This window comes from Zootoca vivipara, chromosome Z, assembly GCF_963506605.1.
Source record: "Zootoca vivipara chromosome Z, rZooViv1.1, whole genome shotgun sequence".
Lineage (NCBI taxonomy): Eukaryota > Metazoa > Chordata > Lepidosauria > Squamata > Lacertidae > Zootoca > Zootoca vivipara.
The window spans coordinates 1,947,639-1,970,196 of NC_083294.1; the positions used below are offsets into that span (position 1 = coordinate 1,947,639).

General features: G+C 41.7%; 1 protein-coding gene across 5 annotated transcripts in view; it reads right to left on the minus strand.

Moving 5' to 3' along the window:
* The window catches only part of GOLGA2 (golgin A2), a 49,179-nt gene extending 31,341 nt beyond the window's left edge, over positions 1 to 17,838 (minus strand). For 2 of the 5 annotated variants that reach the window (XM_035133355.2, XM_035133352.2), the window contains exons 1-7: positions 17,668 to 17,838; positions 10,663 to 10,785; positions 10,128 to 10,208; positions 4,066 to 4,194; positions 2,581 to 2,621; positions 2,393 to 2,456; positions 126 to 185 (exon numbers count right to left, since the gene is read on the minus strand). In XM_035133355.2, the coding sequence (XP_034989246.1) occupies positions 126 to 185; positions 2,393 to 2,456; positions 2,581 to 2,621; positions 4,066 to 4,194; positions 10,128 to 10,208; positions 10,663 to 10,785; positions 17,668 to 17,715 (546 nt within the window). In that variant the 5' untranslated portion in view covers positions 17,716 to 17,838. The remainder of the gene's footprint in view (positions 1 to 125; positions 186 to 2,392; positions 2,457 to 2,580; positions 2,622 to 4,065; positions 4,195 to 10,127; positions 10,209 to 10,662; positions 10,786 to 17,667) is intronic. The other 3 variants (XM_035133354.2, XM_035133357.2, XM_060270172.1) reach the window with 3 other exon arrangements.
* Between the last annotated feature and the right edge of the window lie 4,720 nt (positions 17,839 to 22,558).

The window sequence follows — 22,558 nt, forward strand, 5'->3', positions numbered from 1 at the left end:
TAACATGCAATGTTGTCATTTCTTGCACTCAAGTAAGTTCTTATTACCAGAACACACACTAGATTCATTACTATATTGTTCAAAGAAATGCAAACTGACAAAAGAGCCAGGAGCCCTGCACTTACTGCCATCTCTTTCATATCTGTTGAAGATGTGGCGTTTTCCCCATTCACATAGGCCGTGGGCTGTAAAATAAAGATATTTGCCATCACAACTAGTTAACTTGGAAAATGTGAACATGAATTTCCAGTTACATATTTCCCTGAGTGGGATGATGACACTCCTACAGAATAAGAAAACTTTGAAACTGGAGAATAAACACAAAGGTAACTTAGTGTACCCACTACGGTGAGAGGTTCCTTCAAACACCCACCTACATTACAGGCACTCTTCTCCTTCCTATGATTACCTAGGAAGAAATGCTAAGGTAGACTGTGTTGGAAGTTCTACAAGTAAAATACCCCATACAATGGTACCTCATGTTACATAACCTCCAGGTTACGGAATCTTCAGATTATGGCTGCGGCAAATGGGTTTCGCCGCTTGCACATGCACCAAAGCGCTCTGTGCACCAAAGCACTCTATCGTGCCGTGCGCGTGCGCAGAAGCGGTGCCTCTAGTTATGGATTTTTTGGGGTGCACACTGCACCCCAAAACAAATTAAATCTGTAACCAGTACCACTGTACATGGTTCAGGTAAGCTAAATGTGCCTCATAATATACTGATAATAGATCAGAGGATCTTTTAGGTTTGATTTACACATGCAGCCAACATGAAGCAGTGAAGTATTGAGGTAACAGAATTCACTATAACACTTTAGATCAGGCACCCCCAAACTTCGGCCCTCCAGATGTTTTGGACTACAATTCCCATCTTCCCTGACCACTGGTCCTGTTAGCTGGGGATCATGGGAGTTGTAGGCCAAAACATCTGGAAGGCCGCAGTTTGGGGATGCCTGCATTAGATCATAAACAGAGGATCAAGTTTTCAAAATGTTCTCTTGCACTAAAAATAAAGACACCTGAACCAAAGGTAGAAAACTAAATAGACTGGGCTAGAATCTTTCTCGCTGGTATGCTAGCTTTTTACCCACAGAGAGGCTATTTTTTAATTTGTGATTCTACCCCACTGTCTCTCTGCTTTCCTGGTTCACACATAACACAAAATCCCGGTTTATTAAACCATGGCTTAGCATTATGTGCAAACTCAGTTTGTTTTACCTATGGCTTAATATTATATGTGAAAGCAGCACTCTTCCTTGACTATGTTTGCTTGACCCCCACACTCTAAAATATAAGGTGTTAGGTATGAATCTCCAGAAAACAAACCAAAATTTGATTTGTCTGTGAGACAACTCTCATTAACTCATAGTTTGTTAAACCATGACTTAAACAAACTGAGTTTGCACATATTCTTGTCTAGCTGTATTTAAACTGGATTATTCCAGGATGGTTCCAGTGGTGAACTATATAGTCTCTTGAATATAAATATGCCACAAGATCAACAGGCTAACAAGGCTACGTCTATGGAATTTGAACCTCTGATAAGAAATACATTGGTACCTCAGAAGTCAAACGGAATCCGTTCCGGAAGTCCGTTCGACTTCCAAAATGTTCGGAAACCAAGGCGCAGCTTCCGATTGGCTGCAGGAATTTCCTGCAGCTAATCGGAAGCCGCGGAAGCCCCGTCAAATGTTCAGGTTCCAAAGAACGTGTGCAAACCGGAACATTCACTTCCGGGTTTGCAGCATTCGGGAGCCTAAACAGTCAACTCACAAGGTGATCAGGATCCAAGGTACAACTGTAGACAGTATACAGCTTCTTTAAGAGAAGGTGGACAGCCCTTTCATGTGTTACCAGTGTAACCCTTGAGTATATCTCATTCACACACAGTTCCCACAGACCACATGACACACACAGTTTCTGGCTTTCAGTCTGAAAGCATCTTCAGGGTTTATTGTCTGGCTGCAAGGACCCATATAATAACTGAAAGTTCAAGAGCTGGCCATCCCTTAGGTATAAAAATAAGTAACGATTAAGAGGCAATCTAATAGCCATCTTCAGATATTTGAAGGGCTATCACAGATGATGGAGCAAATTTGCTCTCTTTGTTCCAGAAAGTAGGACCCAGACCAAGGGACTCGAATTACCAAAAAAAAGAAAGAAAAAGACTAAATATTAGGAAGAACTTCCTGATAGTATGATAGGTGTTCAACAGTGAATCAGACTGCCTTAGAAGGTGATGGACTCGCTTTTATTATAGAAGTTTATAATCAGGGGTGTTGTAGTTGCAGATTTCCTGCATCAGCAGAAGGATGGACTAGATGTCCTTTGAGATCTCTTCTAGGTCTATGATTCTAAGACAGACAGATCAGAAGAACTTGGCTTTTACCTGATTGACCATGCCATTAAGCTGTTCAGACAGCTGGCGGAGACTGTCTGCCAATGAGGGGGACCTAAAAAAGGAACATGACACACAACAAACATCTGTAATAAAGAAGACATTAAGAACAATCCTCATTTTTAGTGACTGGAATATGATAGAGAGAGCAAGAGAGAATACAGAGAGAAGCCTCTCACCTATTTTCTTCCAAGGAATTTTTATGATCAGTGTCACAGATCTATGAAATAAAAAAGATACATAACTGTAGTAGAAATCAGAAACACAAATATATGCATATGTACAAGCATGCACATGCACAGATATATGAAACTCCAAGAAAAGACTGGACACACGCTTCTCCTTCTGAGTGACACCTCACAACATCTACCATTGCTTTATTCACCAACGCAAGAATAAAGGACCTGCAGCCCTGCACATGTTGTTGGATTCCAGCTCCCATCATCCCTGCCCATCAGCTAGGACTAATGGGAGCTGGAGTTCAACAACATCTGAAAGGCCACAGGTTTTGCATACCTGCCCTGAGGACTGCTTCAACATAGAATGCGCAAAACATAGCACATCTAGACTTCTATACCATATAGCACATGGGTAGGTAAACTAAGGCCCAGGGGCCAGATCCGACCCAACTGCCTTCTAAATCCGGTCCGTGGACGGTCCGGTGATCAGCGTGTTTTTACATGAATAGAATGTGTGCTTTTATTTAAAATGCATCTCTGGGTTATTTGTGGGGCATAGGAATTCGTCCATTCCCCCCCCCCCCAAAAAAAATATAGTCCGGCCCCCCACAAGGTCTGAGAGACAGTGGGCCTCCTGCTGAAATAGTTTGCTGACCCTGCCATAGCACAATTCAAGAAAAAAGGCTTAATAAGCTTCATGTATTTAAAGCTCAAGCAAGGGGTCAGGCTGGTTGTCTATCACTTTGTTTTGTTAGGAATTTTTCAATTAACACTTACTTTTTTAAAAATATAGAAATATTCATTACTTTAGATCAGGAATAGACAACTTCAGTGCATAAGGAACCACAGAGGATATGTATCATGAGTCAGAGGGTCACAGCTCACACACAATAATATAAATTGCATATAAGCTGAACAGACAGGCAGAAGGTGCAAAACCAGTTGGTTGACACCATCAAGTTATTCCTATCTTGAATTTATCACCTAATAAGAAGGAAATTAGAAGTCAGCCTCAGGGCTTGACAGATATGGAAACAGAGTAGACAAATATTTGGCTTTACTATTGCCTTTACATTTCAACCATCTAGAAGAGATGTACAAATAAATGTTAAGAAGTGAAAGCTAATCTATGGGCTACAGGAGAGAGCTTAGGGGGCCACAGTGCCCAACACAGTGCCCAATTGTACTCATCTCACCCTTCCAATGAAACTACATTCAATCAATGGCTGAAGACTGAGAGATGAGGAAGGAGTGTATTGTGCAACCTAAATCTAAGTGTTCTGCACAGCCAATTCCTCCTATAGTTGCAGAGTGACAGGCCAGTGTCGTTAACTAAAATGTCTGTGCTACCATCACCTCCCCGTTCTTTTGTGAAGTATGCTTTGCTCCAAATACAAATTTGCAAACACACACACACACACACACACACACACACACACACGTTATCTAGGGTGTTCAGTGCGGTGGAGGCAAACATTGACAAACCTGCAACAGCTGCATGCTACCAGGACTTGGAGCGGCAGAGCTAGGCAAACTGTTGCTGTTAGACAGCATGTGGACACCAGCAGCGAGTTGTTCAGCATTGTGAGCGGAAACATCACCATCACAGTATGCCTGTCACAAAACATACCATAAAGATTACAAGCACCATGCAGGTGAAGGGGAACCCAGATGGATACAAGCATGCACCATTTCTAGAAGCACCTGTCAAACCTAGAGGCAAATCAGCTGAGGAGTGCTTCCTCAGAACAAAGTCGTGTCCATGTACAAAAAAAAGCTAACCCTTTGGTGTGCTGCAAACATAGTGGGCAATGCCAACCTCAACATGGTTCATGTTACATTGGTCCTTTACTTTTGCAAAGTGCATATTCTTGGGAAGACAACTAATCAGATAGGGATGGAACAGAATGAGTCACTATACACACCTACTGTAGATTGTATAGTGGGAGTGGGGAGTGGGGAAAACGTTTCTCCCAAAGTGTTGTCCATGGTTTCCAAAACACTGAAGTCAGAGACTGGCAACCAGAGACTAAATTTAAACTGAATGTAAAGAGGAATATTGTCGGTTAGACCTCAATGGACTGGTGCACACTAACCCTAGGTTCAAGTTTTGTTATAATATCAAATATCCAAAGAGATATATCCCAAGTCCCCAAACAGTTCATGAATGAAGTTCTAAGCCAGGGGTTGGCAAACTATGGCCTGGGGGCCGGATATGTCCCAAGGGGATTGTTAAACCACCACCCCCAACCCTTGCTGCCCGCTTGGTCAGCCCCTGCATGGAGCTAAACTTGCGCGGCGCACCAGTTCAGCTCCGGGGACTGACTTTCGGGATGCAGCTTCCTGTTGGCTGCAGGAAGCTCCTGCAGCCAATAGGAAGCTGCAGACGTCTCCTCCTCCCTCGCAATGGCTCCGAAAGCCAGCAGGGAAGAGCAGCAGGCATGTGCGCATGCGCATGGGTGTGCGCGCTCCCGTGAGATCCGGCCCGCCAGCAGAAAAGTTTGCCGACCTCTGTTCTAAGCATTAGAGAAAGAGAAGAGGCAGCAAATTTGAGAAAGTGGCCAACAGGGCTGGGAGGGAGAAATAAATAAAATGATTCAGTTCAGATATAACGCTATTCAATCATTAGGCCGATTTTCAGAGAGAAGATCCAGAGTTGTTTTGCTACTCCTCTGGTCCTGCTGCCACCATACTGCTGTGAGCAACATGTCTGAACCCAGACTCATGGTTTATCTTGCTCCAGACAAACCACAAATAGTTTGTCATGTCATGTAACAAACTTGGGCTACGGTTGTGTTCTGGCTGGAGTAAGATAAATCATGAATCTGTGTTTGGGCATAATACTAAGCCAAACCTAGTATTGGCAGCAGTATTGGCAGCAGCAAGACCAAATGAAGAACAAAGCAACTGTCAACTCTCCTGGAACCTGTTTGCTTATCCATGCTAAGCCATGATTGGCCACTGTCAGAAGAGGATGCTGGACTACATGGGTCTCCAGCTGAACCCAGTAGGGCTCTTCCTATATGTTTTTATTCACATGGAAATTTTAAGTATTGCTAGAATGGCTGGTACCCACCCACCCTTCCTTGCACAAGCATCTCTAACCTTCATTTTATCCTGGCACTTTTGTTCCCAAGAACACATACAGGGGACAAAGATACACATTTGTTAGATCTTCAAATACGCACTTTATTCTTTGAACATTGTTAATGCAATCACCCTGCCAAAGCGATAAAAGCTCATTCTCAGACAAAAATCTCTGAAGCCTATAGCATGTGGCAGCCTCAAGAAAATAGATCACATATTGGTGACTTGGACAGTGTGAAGGTCCCAAGCAACCTCAACACTTCTTTTTTTTAAAGTATTGGCCTCGGTCCAGTATACCTGAAGGAGCGTCTCCTCCCCCATCGTTCTGCCCGGACACTGAGATCCAGCGCCGAGGGCCTTCTGGCGGTTCCCTCACTACGAGAAGCCAAGTTACAGGGAACCAGGCAGAGGGCCTTCTCGGTAGTGGCGCCCACCCTGTGGAACACCCTCCCACCAGAGGTCAAAGAGAGTAACAATTACCAGACCTTTAGAAGGCATCTTAAGGCAGCCCTGTTTAGGGAAGCTTTTAATGTTTGATTGATTTCTGTATTTTAATATTTTGTTGGAAGCTGCCTAGAGTGGCTGGGGGAACCCGGCCAGATGGGCGGGGTATAAATAATAAATTATTATTATTATTATTATTATTATTATTATTATTATGAATTATTATTATTAAAGATTTCTTGAATTACAAAGGTGTGTGCAGTGTCTCTCATATTTTTACATGTATCATATGTAGGTCTTGATGTCAGCTTTGTTTGTGTTGGTTCTCCTTTAATCGCTTGTGTTCTTTTGATGGTGAGAGAGATTGGGATTGGCCAAGGGTGTGGTTGTTCATTTGTGATTGGTTAGCAACCCCAACACTTCTGAAGGTACATGATTTTCCTTCAGGATCTATACTGAAAGATTTCTGTTCTGCCTAGGCCCAGAAACAGAGGTTGTGCAAGTACAAATAAGAACGTTATCTCAGTTGCCAGTATTCAGCTTTTCTGCCTAGTAGAGTCAAAGAAGTATTCCAAGGTAGCATTTCACTAAATCTGACATTCTACCAATAAGGGTTCAGGAACCCTCCTTCTAGTTAAGAGTGCTCTCAGGGTGTTGATGCTATTTCACAGTGAGCATTCAAACAAACCAGGGATCAATTAAGTAAACCCCTGTTGGTAAACTTAACTGGAAAACCTGAAATTTTCCATTTTAAGTACCTCCTTGGAGATATGTCAAATGATACTACCCTGGGCATGGGCTAAGTTCCTCTCAGAAGTAATAAGAAATATAAACCAACATGGTCTGGATAAAATATAGTGACTGCCTTGGAATCCTTTTCTTGTATTTCTGTTTTATTTTGCTTCTGAAAGTGTTTTTTTGGGTCTTTGGGCCGAAATAAAGCATGTGTGTGAGTTAAGTGTAACACCCTTAAAGGACCTACTGTATCAAATGCTAGCCATATTCAGGCATTTGCCTACTGCTGCCATGTACATATTGAGGGTTCACGTCTTTAGAGCAATGGACCCTCCAGCTGCAGTTGGAGCCTACGCACATAGGGCAATTTCTCTTCTGCATATATGCATGTACACACAACAGTGTGCAGACAGCAGAGGAAGAAGTGGTGATACAAGGGCAGAGCCAGCAGGCATAGCGGTTCTGCTCTCCCCTTCACTGGATTGTTAATCACATGGGCAGAAGGTTTTACACTGATCTCATATATTGTCACAGACTGTGATATAAATTAGTGCAGAGAATCAGCATCGTGTCAGACTAAGACTGGGAGACCTGAATTCAAATCTCTACTGAGTGACTCTGTGCCGGTCAGTCTCTTTTAGGTTAAAAGGGTGGGTAGAGAACCATGTGTGCTCCTCTGAGCTCTTTGGAGGATGGGCAGTGTATAGAAAAGCAAATAACTACCTGTAATAGATTCCACATTCCCCAAGTGAAAGAAATGAAAGCTTGTTTTCAGATCCCCAGAGAATTCATGAACCAAAATTTGGAACTCACTGGCTACATTAACTGGATTGAAACATGTCATTCTGTGGTAGCATATAACTGACAATAGCTCACTTTTATCTAAAAGAGTATTTCTCCATTTCAAAGCAAAAAGCTTAAATTTGGCTTCTATCCCAATGAACACTGTGTTTCATCTCAAGGGCACAGCATTTCTTTTTAAACCACCATTTGGGTTATCCTAAAGATTTGGGCCAATATTCCTTTTATTGTGTAACAGTCAATCTGCTTAGGATAATGTAGGTATCCTTAAAGATGAAGCCTTTTCCATAGTTGGTGGCCAAATGATGGAATAGCCTCTCCAGAGAAGTATGCCTGGCACTGACCAATTTCAGATGGGCAGTGAAGGCTATGGTGTTTCAGAACAAAGTTTTTAAGGTACGTTGACTCTTTGAATATTGTTTTTAGACTACTGCTATTTATATATGTATTTATGTTTTTATATCATGTTTATAGTCTATTTATTATAATTTGCCTTGAATATATTCTGCTCAGAAAGCCAGGATATACTGAATACAGAACTCTATTATTTTAAACTTACAGTTGGAGAACTGAGGCTGATTGACTTTCAATGGTTAAGACAGACCTAAACTCAGGTTTCCATGCTGAAGTCCAACACGCTCTTCATGAAGAACACATCCTCATGAAGTATCATCCTTAGAAATAACTGAAAGATTGGCCTTATACCAGACACGGGGAATGAGATGTTGGACTCCTAATTCATATCAGTGCAGGTAGCAAGAGGCAATAGGAGCTGGAATCGAACAACACCTGAAGGGCCACAGATTTCATATCCTTGCCCTATACAATACAGATAGCACCACCAGCTACAGCTACCAGCCAAACATCCTCACATAGGCCATCCAGCTTCATAGGAAATAGGCCTTGTAACTTTTACAACTGTTGCATTTCCTGCAGGAATGTGCAGTTTTCCATCTAAAAAATCCACACAGTATTTTGCTCATAATAGGATTTTGAAGATAACACACAGGTTTAGTTTCCACCCCTGATTTTGTAACCAAAACAGTATGGTTATTTTGATGCCTGAATTCAAATGGAACAGTAAGTTGAAATGGCACCCACAAAGTTAATGTAAATGTTTGGTGGGCATCTGCCAACACCAAAGATAAAGCTAAAGCTTTAAAGGAACATAAGAAGCTGCCATTTACCTAGTCAGATCATTGGTACACCTAGCTCAACACTGCCCACACTGACTGGCAGCAGCTCTTCAGGAATTCAGAAAAGGGACTCCCTGGAGATGGTGGGGATCGAACCTAGTTTCTTCTGCATAAAAAGCAAATGCTATATCACTAAGCAATGGTAATAAAACATGAAGAAACAGCTTATAGACTGTTGTTTATTCCCAACGTATTTTGATATTTATATATTTTTCAGGGGGGGAAGCTAATTATGTTTATTATTTTTAATTTATTGTATTTATCTATCACCTTTTTCTCCAAGTACTCAAGGTAGCACACATGGTTCTCTCTTTCCTTATTTAATCCCCACAACAACTTTTTGAGGTAGGTTAGGCTGAGAGACAGTGACTGGCTCAAGGTTACCCAGTGAACTTCATGGCTAAGTGTAAGATTGAGTCCTAGTCTCTCAGAGCCTGGTCCAAGACTCTTAACTACTACACCATTACTGGCTCTCTGCTTTCTAAAACATGGCAAGGGTGTGCTTTAAAGTAATCAGATGCAGCCAACTCAAGGAGACTGGTTTCTATTAGACCCAGCCCTTTATTTTTAATTGAATTCAACCTGGGTTAGCAAAGTACGCAAAACCCAGTTTATCTAACAGTCCTTTGTAAGACAAGGAATAGGAAGACACTTTCTGTCTAGGTAAATCTAAATGTGTATTACTCCTCAGACTGTATCATGTGTTCAAATTTCATTGCCTGCCAAATCATGAGTTGGCATGATTAACCCACATAGCTTATCCTCCAGGTCAACGTTTGAATATAGATGAGCAAGAACATGCATTTCTGGGATGAGGTGCTTCTACAACAAACAAACAAAACCCACTAACATGGGGAAAAGAAGATAACAAGCAAAATGGAAGTCAAGCCCAACCTGCAGTCCACAGTGAACAACGCTACTTATGCATTCATTCATTCACTATCACCTTGGAAACAGTAGTATTGGGGGTGGCATTCCCTTCAGATATGCCTGACATTCCAAAACAGCTGCTTTAAGCAAAGCAATCTTAAAAATCCAAGAAGCAACCCTTCTTCCAATTGTAATTTGAGCCACATTAAGGAAAGCACACAATAACAACAGCGGGGGAGCAGGTTAAAAATAGTTCAATGTTAACGATAGCCAACAACATTCACGCAGCGGACAAGTATGACAAGTATCCCAAAATCTGTTCCACCCACCCAAAACACCCTAATTTGTAAATAGGAACTGAATCATGCAGTATGGACAGCAAGCCACTTGGACAGATTCTGAATGCTGCCTCACCTTCCTCTTGTCCAATGAAGGTATGGCTACCCCATTGGAGCGGTTAAGGTCTGACACCAACACCTTCAGAATGTTCTGAATCTAAAGGGGGTGAAAGAAAAGTGGAAAGAGAAACAGCTGAGAAAAGGGACAGAATGAGAACATTGTTCAGTGGGTTCCTGAAGCCAAAGGAACAAGAAAAAGGAAAATGGCAGAGATCCTAATACCAACAAGATGGTAGTAACTTGCTTGCACACAATCTGTTTAGGATAAAGATGCAATTAACTCCTTCACTCCAGCAGCATATACAAAAAATACTATTCCCTCAAAACCAAGGAGCCAAATATTTCTTTCTGCTGAATTTCCCATCCTTACTTATCTGTTATCGATTATTATATTTATATCCCCCACTTCTGTCCAATGAGTTCAAGGTGTTTGTAGGACTAAAGAAAAACACACAGCCTTCTTCAATTTTTTACAGTGTTAAAACTATCTTCAAACAGAAGTAGAAGCAAAATATTTTGGAGCATTTAAAATAGTTAAGTAAGCCACTCACATTTTCAGGAGACTCTCTGCCATCATTAGTTGGTGTCTCTGGTCTACTTCCTTCTTTGCCTTTACGTTTCTTCTTTGCTCCAGCTGCTGACCCAGGGCTATTCTTCTGTTGATATTCCTTCAGCTAAGAAAAAGAAGAAAAACCTGAAATCTAACTAATTAAACCTTCTACACTGAAAGCTAAGAAGTAAAACAGAAAGAGCTGGAACAAAAAGCACAGTAAAAATTGGTGAAGAAAAAAACCCAGAGTGATTATTGAACTTGGTGGTGTACAGAATGGTTTACAAACCATATTAAACTATAGTTTAAAACAAACAATGAATGGTTTGCTGTGATGAAGCAGCATGCTAGTGCATGCTGCTTAGAAGTTCCCACAGTGCTCCTTCTATGCACCTGCTGCTACTACACTACAAATGAAAAAGGCAAAGTCTGGCTTCTCATGAACTGCATTCATAGTTTGCTTTCTCCAAACAGACTACCGTATAATGGTAAGCTAAGAACTTACTGGAAGGGACCCAGGTGGCGCTGTGGTTAAACCACTGAGCCTAGGGCTTGCTGATCAGAAGGTCAGCGGTTCGAATCCCTGTGACGGGGTGAGCTCCCGTTGCTTGGTCCCAGCTCCTGCCAACCTAGCAGTTCGAAAGCACGTCAAAATGCAAGTAGATAAATAGGAACCGCTACAGCGGGAAGGTAAACGGCGTTTCCATGTGCTGCTCTGGTTTGCCAGAAGCGGCTTTGTCATGCTGGCCACATGACCTGGAAGCTATACGCCGGCTCCCTCGGCCAATAATGCGAGATGAGCGCGCAACCCCAGAGTCGGTCACGACTGGACCTAATGGTCAGGGGTCCCTTTACCTTTACCTTTTTAAAGAACAAACCTTGGTTATTGCTCATGGTCTCTTTTGAGACCAACAAACCAGAATCCCAGGTTTGGACAACACAACAAGCCAGACTCTGGATTGTTTCAGCTGTAATACAGCAGCAGTCAAGGAAGGGAGGGGGGCTGTGTGAATGAGCAGCCTGCAACAGCACACTAATGGTTCACACGAAACAATAATTTGCTTTAACCTATAGTTCAACTATAGAAAACACAAACCTGTGTGTTTTCTAGAGCAACTGCAAGCTAAATACAATCACACTGTAGAATGAAAAAGGCACATTATGCCTTTTTTGTGTTATGTGCCAGGGGGTTCAGTTTCACTGATCTAGTTAAAACTTTCAGAAACTCCCATTTCATCTCAACCAAACCTCACAAAAGTGGCAGAATGAAACCCCATCTTGAGTCAACCAATAATTTTCAGAGTATTAGAGTGGTCAACAGGGAACTTCATAAAACATTCTGCAACTTCTGAGTCTGTGGGAATACCACCAGGTTCAAGTTTCAAACCTTTCAAACACTTGCAATCATAACTAGCTTACAGTACACGTAACCATTAATTACTGACAGTTCAAAAGGTCACATAACAAGTATCTGATGGTGATGGGCACAGGATTGTTACCAGGAATAGTTCAATTTTAAAAATAATAAATTTCCATTTCTTAAGCATAAGCATCTTAAGCTATGGAGAAAGCACACAAGCAAAATCGAAAAAATATTTCAAATTGTTATGTGCCTGGGCAAAAAGGCACCTGGGAGTTTCCAGACACGCCCACAAGGGAAGGTTAAAAATCCCACAATGTATTACAGCTTACTTTTAACCATCTATACTTCAAGGTGCTTACTTGCTACAGAGAAGCTACTTGTACGAGCCCAGTCATGTTGACAACTAGGCTGTTAAGAACAATTTCTCTATAGCCCATGATGAACTAATTATTCTGGTTTGGCTGTCTGTGGCATTTCTAAAACTGGTTATATATATACCTTTAACACATTTATTTCTTCAATACATTTAAGCTATAGTGCCAGATGTTAAAAACATGACACAACTTGGATATTTACTTATTATTCAGTGTTCTGGTTTATGAAGATATACATATTGTTGTTCATATCCCAAGGCTCAGGATGTGAATAAAATTTGCTCACTATTTTTATCCATACAATATCTGTGTTATGAAGGATCACTTGTATTAACACGGGGTGAGCTCCCGTTTCTTGGTCCCTGCTCCTGCCAACCTAGCAGTTCGAAAGCACGTCAAAGTGCATGTAGATAAATAGGTACTGCTCCGGCAGGAAGGTAAACAGCGTTTCCGTGTGCTACCCTGGTTTGCCAGAAGCGGCTTTGTCATGCTGGCCACATGACCCGGAAGCTGTACGCCGGCTCCCTCGGCCAGTAAAGCGAGATGAGTGCCACAACCACAGAGTCGTCCGCGAATGGACCTAACAGTCAGGAGTCCCTTTACCTTTTTACTTGCCCAAAACATGCCTCAAAATATGAGTGCTAAGCCAAAAAATGTGATCCACAAAATCATGACAAATCTATTTGGCATTCAAAAGTAGAAATTCTGAAAGCCTAAATCCTATATAAGCTGCCAATGACTGCTCCTCAAAATACCGCCAAACCATATTCAGAAGACTAAGTCCTCTATTCCCTTATATTCATCGACTCAATTTTAACTGTTTTCTCCTCACATATCTATTCAGTGTGGTCATGTTGATAACATGGGAGAAAATTATTGTACTACTGAGATTAAGAGATGGGAGATCTACTGGCAAGTGGTATCAATATAAAAGCTACATTTTTCTTCAAGATAGAAAGCAAAAATCACTACACTGTGGATCCAATGTTATGGTTAAATCAGGCCTCAAAAATCACTTACTGGAAGTGATGTCGGCTAAGCCTTTCTGGAACACTCTTTCATGCACCTTCTGCTAGCTGGTGGTTTTCTCCCCCTCCCCAGCTTTCCTACAAATTTATCACTTTGTGATAGGGAAAAGGTAGAGGGAGCTCATAATGAAATTCACAAGCCCCACCCCCTGAACCACCAAATCATGACTTCCCAGCAGTCTTTTAAAAATACCCACTAAGGCCATCATAAAAAATATTAGAGCAGCTCTGAACAAGTTGTTTCCTCCCAAGCTGAATGCTCACCAACTACATTTGGCCACTTAAGAATGTCACTACCACAGCTTTGCAACAATCAGCTTTTCAATGACAAATTTTAAAAGCTGCTTCTGACAGAAGGGCTACCGTGTATCAAATATGACTCTAGTTCATGTACCTAACCTGGATATACAGTATTTGCACAACTGGCATGTGATTAGAGGCATCATCACAACCATTCTATTGCTAGAAATTAGTGCATGCCATACATGGATGTGCATTTTGCCTAAATGTTTGGACAGCTGCCTAGAATTTTCTGCAAACTGCACCCAACTTCCTTACCTGAGGCAGCAGCTTCACTGTGATTCATGGTATGACAGGAACTGCTTTTGCAATAAGGGTGGGTGCTCTTTACTGCCCCCACTAAATGGACGCAGTCCCCCTCCAACCAGGTGCAAAGCTAGAGATCACCTATTCTCGACTTCTGATTATCTAATGTTCACATACAGGTATGTGGAACAGTGACAGCTTAACATCTACAAAGTGGAGGGTGAGTAGAGTAGAGTAGTCAACTATTTTGAGGACAGGTTATAACAATGTATAAAAGCCATAGCAGAAATTGGTAATTGAACAGGTGATGTGTAGGGAGAAGGGATGAATGTATTTTGAAATTGAAAAGTTATTTTATTGGGAGCAGCAAAGGAGGGAGGAAAATAGAGGGAACATCTGGGGTGGGTGGGAAGTCAGCTTTTAAATTATATTGAATTTGTATTAATTTGGTGACAATTTGTTAAAAATTATGGAAAATCAATAAAAATAATTGGCATAACAACAACAACAACAACAACAACAACAACAACAACAACAACAACAACAACAACAACAGGGAAAGTGGAGGTTGAATGTATTGCAGAATGTGTGTGCTATCTAGATTATCATCCCAAATAACTCAAGAGTTAGGGAATTTGGGGACAGATTTTAAGCCACAGATTGACCTCCCAGCTATAAAAGTGGATACTCTGATACTTCTCAAAGACACTAGAAGGTCATATTCCAGAGAACAGCAAAATAATTCCCCACTGACATCACATGGATGGCAAGGTGGAATAAAACCATTTTTAAAATTAGGTTAGCCTTCACAATAAAACTGGGGTATTGGGGAAAATTGGCTATTGTTAGATTTTCCGTTTTGCTTCTCTTTTATCAATAATTTATGTTTTTCCAATAGATCAATCACTACAGCCCACATAATATCATAGTATATTTTGCAATTTTGATATGCCTATTAGTATAAGAATAACAATTTAAGAAGTTTGAGGAAAAACACTTTCTGAAATTGTGAAATTAAATTAAACTAAACTAAAAAAAAAGATTGAGGAGGGAAGAATTATGGCAGAAACAAATCCTTCCCCAGGCTTTTAAGTGGTAAGTCTAGGATCACACCCACACCATACATTTAAAGAATTCTTAATCCACTTTGACAGTCATGGAGGATCTTGGGAACTATAGTGTTTTAAGAGTGCTGGAAACTGTAGCTCTGTGCAGTCAGCACACTTGGCAAACTATACTTCCTAGGATTCTTTGGAGGAAGGCTTGACTGTTAAAAGTGGTAGAAGAAAGAGTGCTCTTCTTCTTCTTTGGCGATCACTCATGTGACCTAGACATTTAACAGGGGATAATCTCTTCCACCACCCTAATACACATATACATACACTGTTTAAACCCAAAAAGTATGTTTCTGTGAATCTGTAAGGGAGAATCCATACATTCAAAGGATGTGTCAAAGATGTTTAGCAAGGGAGGGATTTCCTTCTTAAACATTCAAGATATGTGTCTGGGGAGGCACTTAATAAAGAGGGGTCTCCACACCCCCACTAAACTTATAGAGGGATATCCTTCCATGCCTGTAGGAGACATATCCAAGTTATTAATAAAAGAGGGGCCCACCATTTCTTTCAGGCATAAGTGGGATGTGTCCACTTTGTGTCTAAGCAGAAGATCTTCCTCAATGAATCATTATAGAGGACACCCTCCCATGTCTTCAAAGGTGTGTAATAAAGAGGGTCTACACTCCCACTCTCTCTAAACCTCTTTTTCCAGGAATTCAATCAGGGTGTGTCTAAGGTATTTAATATTAGTTTTTAACCCCACAAAAATTATATTCAAGGGGAAGAGTATACCTATATAATAAGAGAAGTCTATCACACACACCCTAAGCATGTAAAAGTAAAAAGGTAAAGCAAACACAGGTGGACAGACCCCTTCTATGGCTTCAAGGAGTAAGTCTGAAGTAAGTAATATCTGCAGTGTGTGTGTCCTATTTAATTCAATGGGGTTTACATTCAGGTAAGTGAGGTGGGAGTCTCGGTGGCGCTGTGGGTTAAACTACAGAGCCTAGGGCTTGCTGATCAGAAAGTCGGCGGTTTGAATCCCCGCGATGGTTCGCCAGAAGTGGCTTTGTCATACTGGCCACATGACCTGGAAGCTGTACGCCGGCTCCCTCGGCCAATAACGTGAGATGAACGCCGCAACCCCAGAGTCGGTCGGTCACAACTGGACCTAATGGTCAGGGGTCCCTTTACCTTTACCTTTAAGTGAGGTTAGGAGTGCAGCCTAACCCTTTGCAGGGGAGCTTCTTTCAGGCATTCAATGACTATTTACAGCTGAAACTCTGAAAATTGGAATATCATCGAAAAGTGCATTTATTTCAGTAACCCAATATATGAGATAGATGCATGACATGCAAAGCAATATATGTCAAGCCTTTATTTGTTGTAATTGTAATTATTTGTCGTTAGGCGGGTCAATTATAAATGGAATGTAATTAGTGAAATGTAATAGCAATGTTTATTTTTATTTTTGTATTATTGTAACTATTTGTTTTATTACTGTGGAATTTCGAAAAGAAAGCATTTGTAGAAATTAAAAGGAAAAGAAAAAATAAGTCGCATTCCTGAAATAAATGCACTTTTTTATGATATTCTAATTTTCCAACTTTCACCTGTATACCTTAGGTGTTTAGTTAAAGTGGGAGCTGTTTCCTGTGCAAGGGGTGTGTCTAAGGTATGAATAACAGAGGCTCTTCTGCCCCCCTGACATACACGAAGGATGCCCTTCTCATGAATTGAAGGGATATATCCGAGGTGATTTTAATAAGGAAGGGGTCTCCCTCCTCCATTAAACCTATTAGAGGGATGTCCTCTTTCAGGCACTCAAGAGCTAAAGTTGAGGTATTGAATTTAGGGGGGTGGCATTTCTCATGCAAGAGTTGTGTCCAAGATATGAATAAGGGCCTCTCCACCACAAACACTAAGCTTTTCCATGAGGACCCATTCCCATGACTTTAAGGGGTGTTTTAATAAGAGGGGGAGGGGGGTCTCTTCCCAGGCACTCAAGAGCTGTATCTATGGTATTTTAATCTGGGGAGGGGCAGTCTCCCATGCAAGATGTGAAGGTCTGCCCAAAACACATGGAGGACCGAATTTCCCATGACTTCAAGGGGTGTTTTAATAAGAGAAAGGGGATCTCCCTCCCCATTTCATCCTATTATACAGAAGGGGTTCTCTTTCAGGCACTCAAGAAGTATTTTAGTTTAAAGGGGGAGCGATCTCCCAAGAAAGATGTGAGGGTCTTTCACCCCTACACATACGTACACACACACACCTCTCACGTGGAGGACCCCCGCTTCCTATGACTTCAAGGGGTGCTCTAATAAGCGAAAGGGGGTCTCCCCCATTAAACCTATCACAGGGGGCGGGGTCCTCTCCCAGGCGCTCAGGGGCCGCATTTGAGGCGGATTCCTCACTAAGCCTGTATTGAGGCGGGGCAGGGGTATCAGGCGTCTCCGTAGCTGGGAATGGGGAGGGCGGGGAGTGTCTGGAGCCGGAGACAGCAACCCCCCCCCCCCACCGGCGAAGAAGGCTCCCTCAGCTGTCGCCTACTTCCTGCTGCTGCTGCTAGTTGCTGCCTGAGGGGGAAACGCCGCCACCCCCACCTCTCCCCTCAGCGCTCCGGCCTCGCCCTACCTTCTTCTTGGCCGACGCCAGCTTGCTCTGCCTGCTCCCGTCCGCCATGTCTGAACCGGGCCCGGGCCACGTCAGCCCGGTGTGCTACGAAGGTGGGTGGAGAAAGAGAGACGAGAGAGAGAGAGACGCAGGGAAGGCAGGCAGGCCCCGCCCGTGCCCTGCTGTCTCAGTCGCGCGAGGACGCAGGGAGGGAACGCCGCACTGCGCAGGCGCGGCCGCGGCAGTCTTGAGGCTCAGCCGGCGAAGGAACGGAGGGAGGGAAGGCGCATGCGCGCAGCTCTTCCCGCCGTTTTCGTGCTGTCGTTCGTAGAGTACCGCCCATTCCTCGTTCTCCCAACGATTCTTTTTCTTCCCCACCTGTTGGCTTTTTCCTCAGAGGGAAGAAGAGCCACTTTATCTTAAAGTGTCGTTTGTAGCTCGCCTTCGAAACAAACAGCTTGTTTATTAATAAAATTACTTCAAAATGTCATTTATATAACTTGCGTTATATAAACAGCCGCGAAAGCCCCCAACCTTGGGGTTTTGCTTGTTTGGTTATTTGTAAAAGAATGATTTACTATGCCACAAATATATAAAATCGGTTTGTAGCATTAAGAAGATTTAAAATCACTCAATAAAATAGTAAAAAGAATTTGGAAACAATAGAAAGGGTGGTGTTAAAAAAACAAGCTTCAAACGGATGTTGCCTTAACATTCGCTGGTAAATCTTATTCTAAGAAACAGTTCTGAATGTTTTAAGCTGCTGTTAACACATTTTCTCAAAATGCTGCTGCTGCTTAGTATTTAGATTACCTCATTAATTTATGATTTGTAGCAAGGGAGGAGAGTTAATCAGAATGGGGACCACATTCTCCTGTGGGCCTGTGGTGCATGGGGTCAGAAGCAAAAGTAGGTGAGGCAATAAATGCAAATCTTTAACTTTGCACTATAGTCTGGTTCCTACTCACAGGCATCCAGACAAGCAAGAGTTCAGGGACACCAATTCTGTTCAGGCAGCAGAGACATTCAAGAGGGTGCAGAGGAGGGTGAGAATGGGAGTGGCAAGAGTCCTGAGGGCCATGTAGGGCACACAGGGGGCCGTATCTGGCCTCCAGCCTGAAGTTCCCCGCCCGATTTATACATTTTTAGTGAGCATATAGTATTTGTTATACGTACAGTTCATGCATGCCATTTCTCTTATGGAGCTGATCATACTTATACCAAAACATCCCTCTTTCCATTCATTTTTCATTTTAATCTTTAGTTCACAATAAATCCGTAGGCCCTATTTCTGTTGTTATTTCAGCATTTGCTGCATCAGTGATAAGATTATTGAAAAGCTTGGAGAAGACATGCCATTCAGCTGTTGAAGTAACTTTTTGTGCTGAGATTGCATTTTTGTTTTTATTTTCTTCAGATAATTTCCACTGAGTTTTGTACAACAGTCAACTGAGGTACAAAGAAGGAACAAAGCAATACCCCTAACCTACTCTCCCACCCATCCCGCAGAGCAGCTCTTTCTCTCTCTCTCTTTTTGAAATCATTTTTATTGGTTTTTCAAATACGAAGTTATAAACAACAAATCAAAAAGTATATTCATATAAAGAGATTCCATAGGGTCCCATTTTGAACACTTAATTATGTATATTCTTTCATACTTCAATTGTTATATCAAACCATATTACCCATGGTAATTTTTAAACTACAAGTGAGATCAAAATCCTGCTAATGTTTCCATCTGCTTACAGTGGTCTCCTAAATAACTTATACATTTTCCCCATTCTTTTATAAAGTTTTTGTCCTCTTGGTTTCTGAGTTTTCCATTCAGTTTCGCCATCTCGGCATAGTCCATCAGCTTGGTTTGCCACTCTTCTCTGGTAGGGGCCTTGTCTTCTTTCCATCTGGCTACAGTATTAACATCCGGGCAGCTGTTCTGTACATAGAGAGTATCTCTATGTACATTTTAATATCTGTAATTCCTAATAGAAATCATTCTGGTTTCTTAAAAAAAGCTATTTTAATCATTTTCTTCATTTCATTGTATATCATCTCCCAGAAAGCTTTTATTACCTTACAAGACCATCACATATGGTAAAAGGTACCTTCTTTTTATTTACATTTCCAACAAGTATTTGTAGTTGTCCTATACATTTTTGCCAACTTGGTAGGGGTTAAATACCACCAGTATATCAATTTCATATAGTTTTCTTTCAATGCATAACATGCCGTGAATTTCAAATCTGTTTTCCATAACCTTTCCCAATCTACCATCTGAATATTACCGTATGTCCCAGATCCGTTGCCCAGAGTATCATTACTGACTTGACCTGTTCATCTTTTGTATGCCTCTAAAAGTAGGCTATACATTTTGGACTGTAATTTAACATTATTTTCTAACAATCTTTTTGAAATCTTGTTATTTTACAACTGAAACTTTTCTTTTTGTCTATTTAAAAAATATAATTTAATTGGTGAAACTGAAAACAATCCGTTAATAAATCCCTTATCTCCTCATAATCTTTTAGCTCTTAATCAATCCATATTGAAACTCATTACTTGCTTACATTTCTATACACAAATAGTGGTACAGACACACTGATATTCCAAAATAGATACAAAAATAGGCTAAGTCACAGCCACATCAGACTTACGAAAGAACAGTAAGTTGTTGTATGTGTACATATTCCTGGGTTTCCCTGAAAGGCACTCTCTCCAAACTTTACAACAATCCTACAGACCTGTGTATAATTGGTACTGATCTACCATGTTCATGTATGTTGATATATTCAATAAATGGATACCAAAGAGCAACAAATTAGTTTGTCTTCCTTTGTCCTTTTATCACCTGAACTTTATGGGGAAGGCTGTGTTTATTTTAATGTTAACTTCTGCATTTGGTTTGAGTTTAGAATGTTGTTTGCCTTATATCGTTGTTTAATTTTGTTAGCCATTTTGGGTTTTGTTGGTAAATAAGGCAGGGAATACATTTTTTTTATTTAAAAAATGAATAGAAAAAATCATAGTGTTCAAATCCAGACCTCCCTAATACACTTTTTCTTGCAGGGTTTGCACAATATAGTCCTCCTAGGATATTGCCACCTGCACAACAGTAAACATTGTACCCAAATTTGAGCCACATATCATTTACAGTTTTCCTGTAGGGTACAAAAAGTACCCTAGAAAACAAATACCACACCTTGGACAAACCTTATCACAAGTAAACCAAATGGGTTTTACAGGTGGGCTCCTTTTTTTTGTACCAATCAATGTACAGTAACACATTGGAGTTATTTCATAGAATCATAGAGTTGGAAGAGACCACAAGGGCCATCCAGTCCAACCCCCTGCCAAGCAGGAAACACCATCAAAGCATTCCTGACATATGCCTGTCAAGCCTCCGCTTAAAGACCTCCAAAGAAGGAGACTCCACCACACTCCTTGGTACCAAATTCCACTGCCAAACAGCTCTTACTGTCAGGAAGTTCTTCCTAATGTTTAGGTGGAATCTTCTTTCTTGTAGTTTGAATCCATTGCTCCGTGTCTGCTTCTCTGGAGCAGCAGAAAACAACCTTTCTCCCTCCTCTATATGACATCCTTTGATATATTTGAACATGGCTATCATATCACCCCTTAACCTTCTCTTCTCCAGGCTAAACATGCCCAGCTCCCTAAGCTGTTCCTCATAAGGCATTGTTTCCAGGCCTTTGACCATTTTGGTTGCCCTCTTCTTGACACGTTCCAGCTTGTCAGTATCCTTCTTGAACTGTGGTGCCCAGAACTGGACACAGTACTCCAGGTGAGGTCTGACCAGAGCAGAATACAGTGGTACTATTACTTCCCTTGATTTAGATGCTATACTCCTATTGATGCAGCCCAGAATTGCATTGGCTTTTTGAGCTGCTGCATCACACTGTTGACTCATGTCAAATTTGTGGTCTACCAGGACTCCTAGATCCTTTTCACATGTACTGCTCTCAACCAAAATGTCACCCATCCTGTATTTGTGCCTTTCAGTTTTTTTGCCCAAGTGTAGTACTTTACATTTCTCCTTGTTAAAATTCATCTTGTTTGCTTTGGCCCAGTTGTCTAATCTGTTCAGGTCATTTTGAAGTGTGATCCTATCCTCTGGGGTATTAGCCACCCCTCCCAATTTGATGTTGTTAGGGAATTTTATAGGGGGGGCACCCAAACGAGGCTTAATTTGGGAATCAAGATTGGCACTAATGCCCTCAAGGGGACCCCATTTGAACCTACAACACCACTCTAGTATCGCACCAACACAAACCCCCTCAAGATCAAGCCCTGAGTAATAAAGGCTCCCTTTCCTACCCTTTTTCTGTTGCCTGAGACTCTATGTAACTATATTTCTTTATGAATGAATACAGTGTATCTTTATTTCTAAATGAAACCCCTTTTTCTATATCTGGCCAAGGGCTCTCAGGGATGCAGCTAACAGCCATAATCCCTTAAGCAAGAGGTCAGGTAGCCAGGGTGGTGCTCCTCTGCATATCCATAATCCATTCAGGTACCATCTCCTGCCATTCCCAACCCTCCGAAGCCAGAGGCAATACTCACACCTGGACCCATTGTTTTTCCCCACCAGGTACTCAAGGATCCCCTCCCAGATACTTACTGGTACTTGCTTATCAATGTCCTGGGACATCCGTGCATTGTTGCCTTATGCTAATCCTGCTTACCTCCTGTTTACCTGTATGCTAATGCCCCTTGCACCTTCCCCTTTTCTGACGTTTTACCCTGTCACAAGTGATGTATGTATGATGCTTTCGATGTGCATTATGGGATGGTGGTGGGAAGTTTTAAAAGTTCTTGCAGCCCTGTTCACGGTGTTCAGTCTGGCATTGAACCTGCTGCGCAGTAATAAACCTTGCTGTTTGCTCCGGATCGTGGCTGG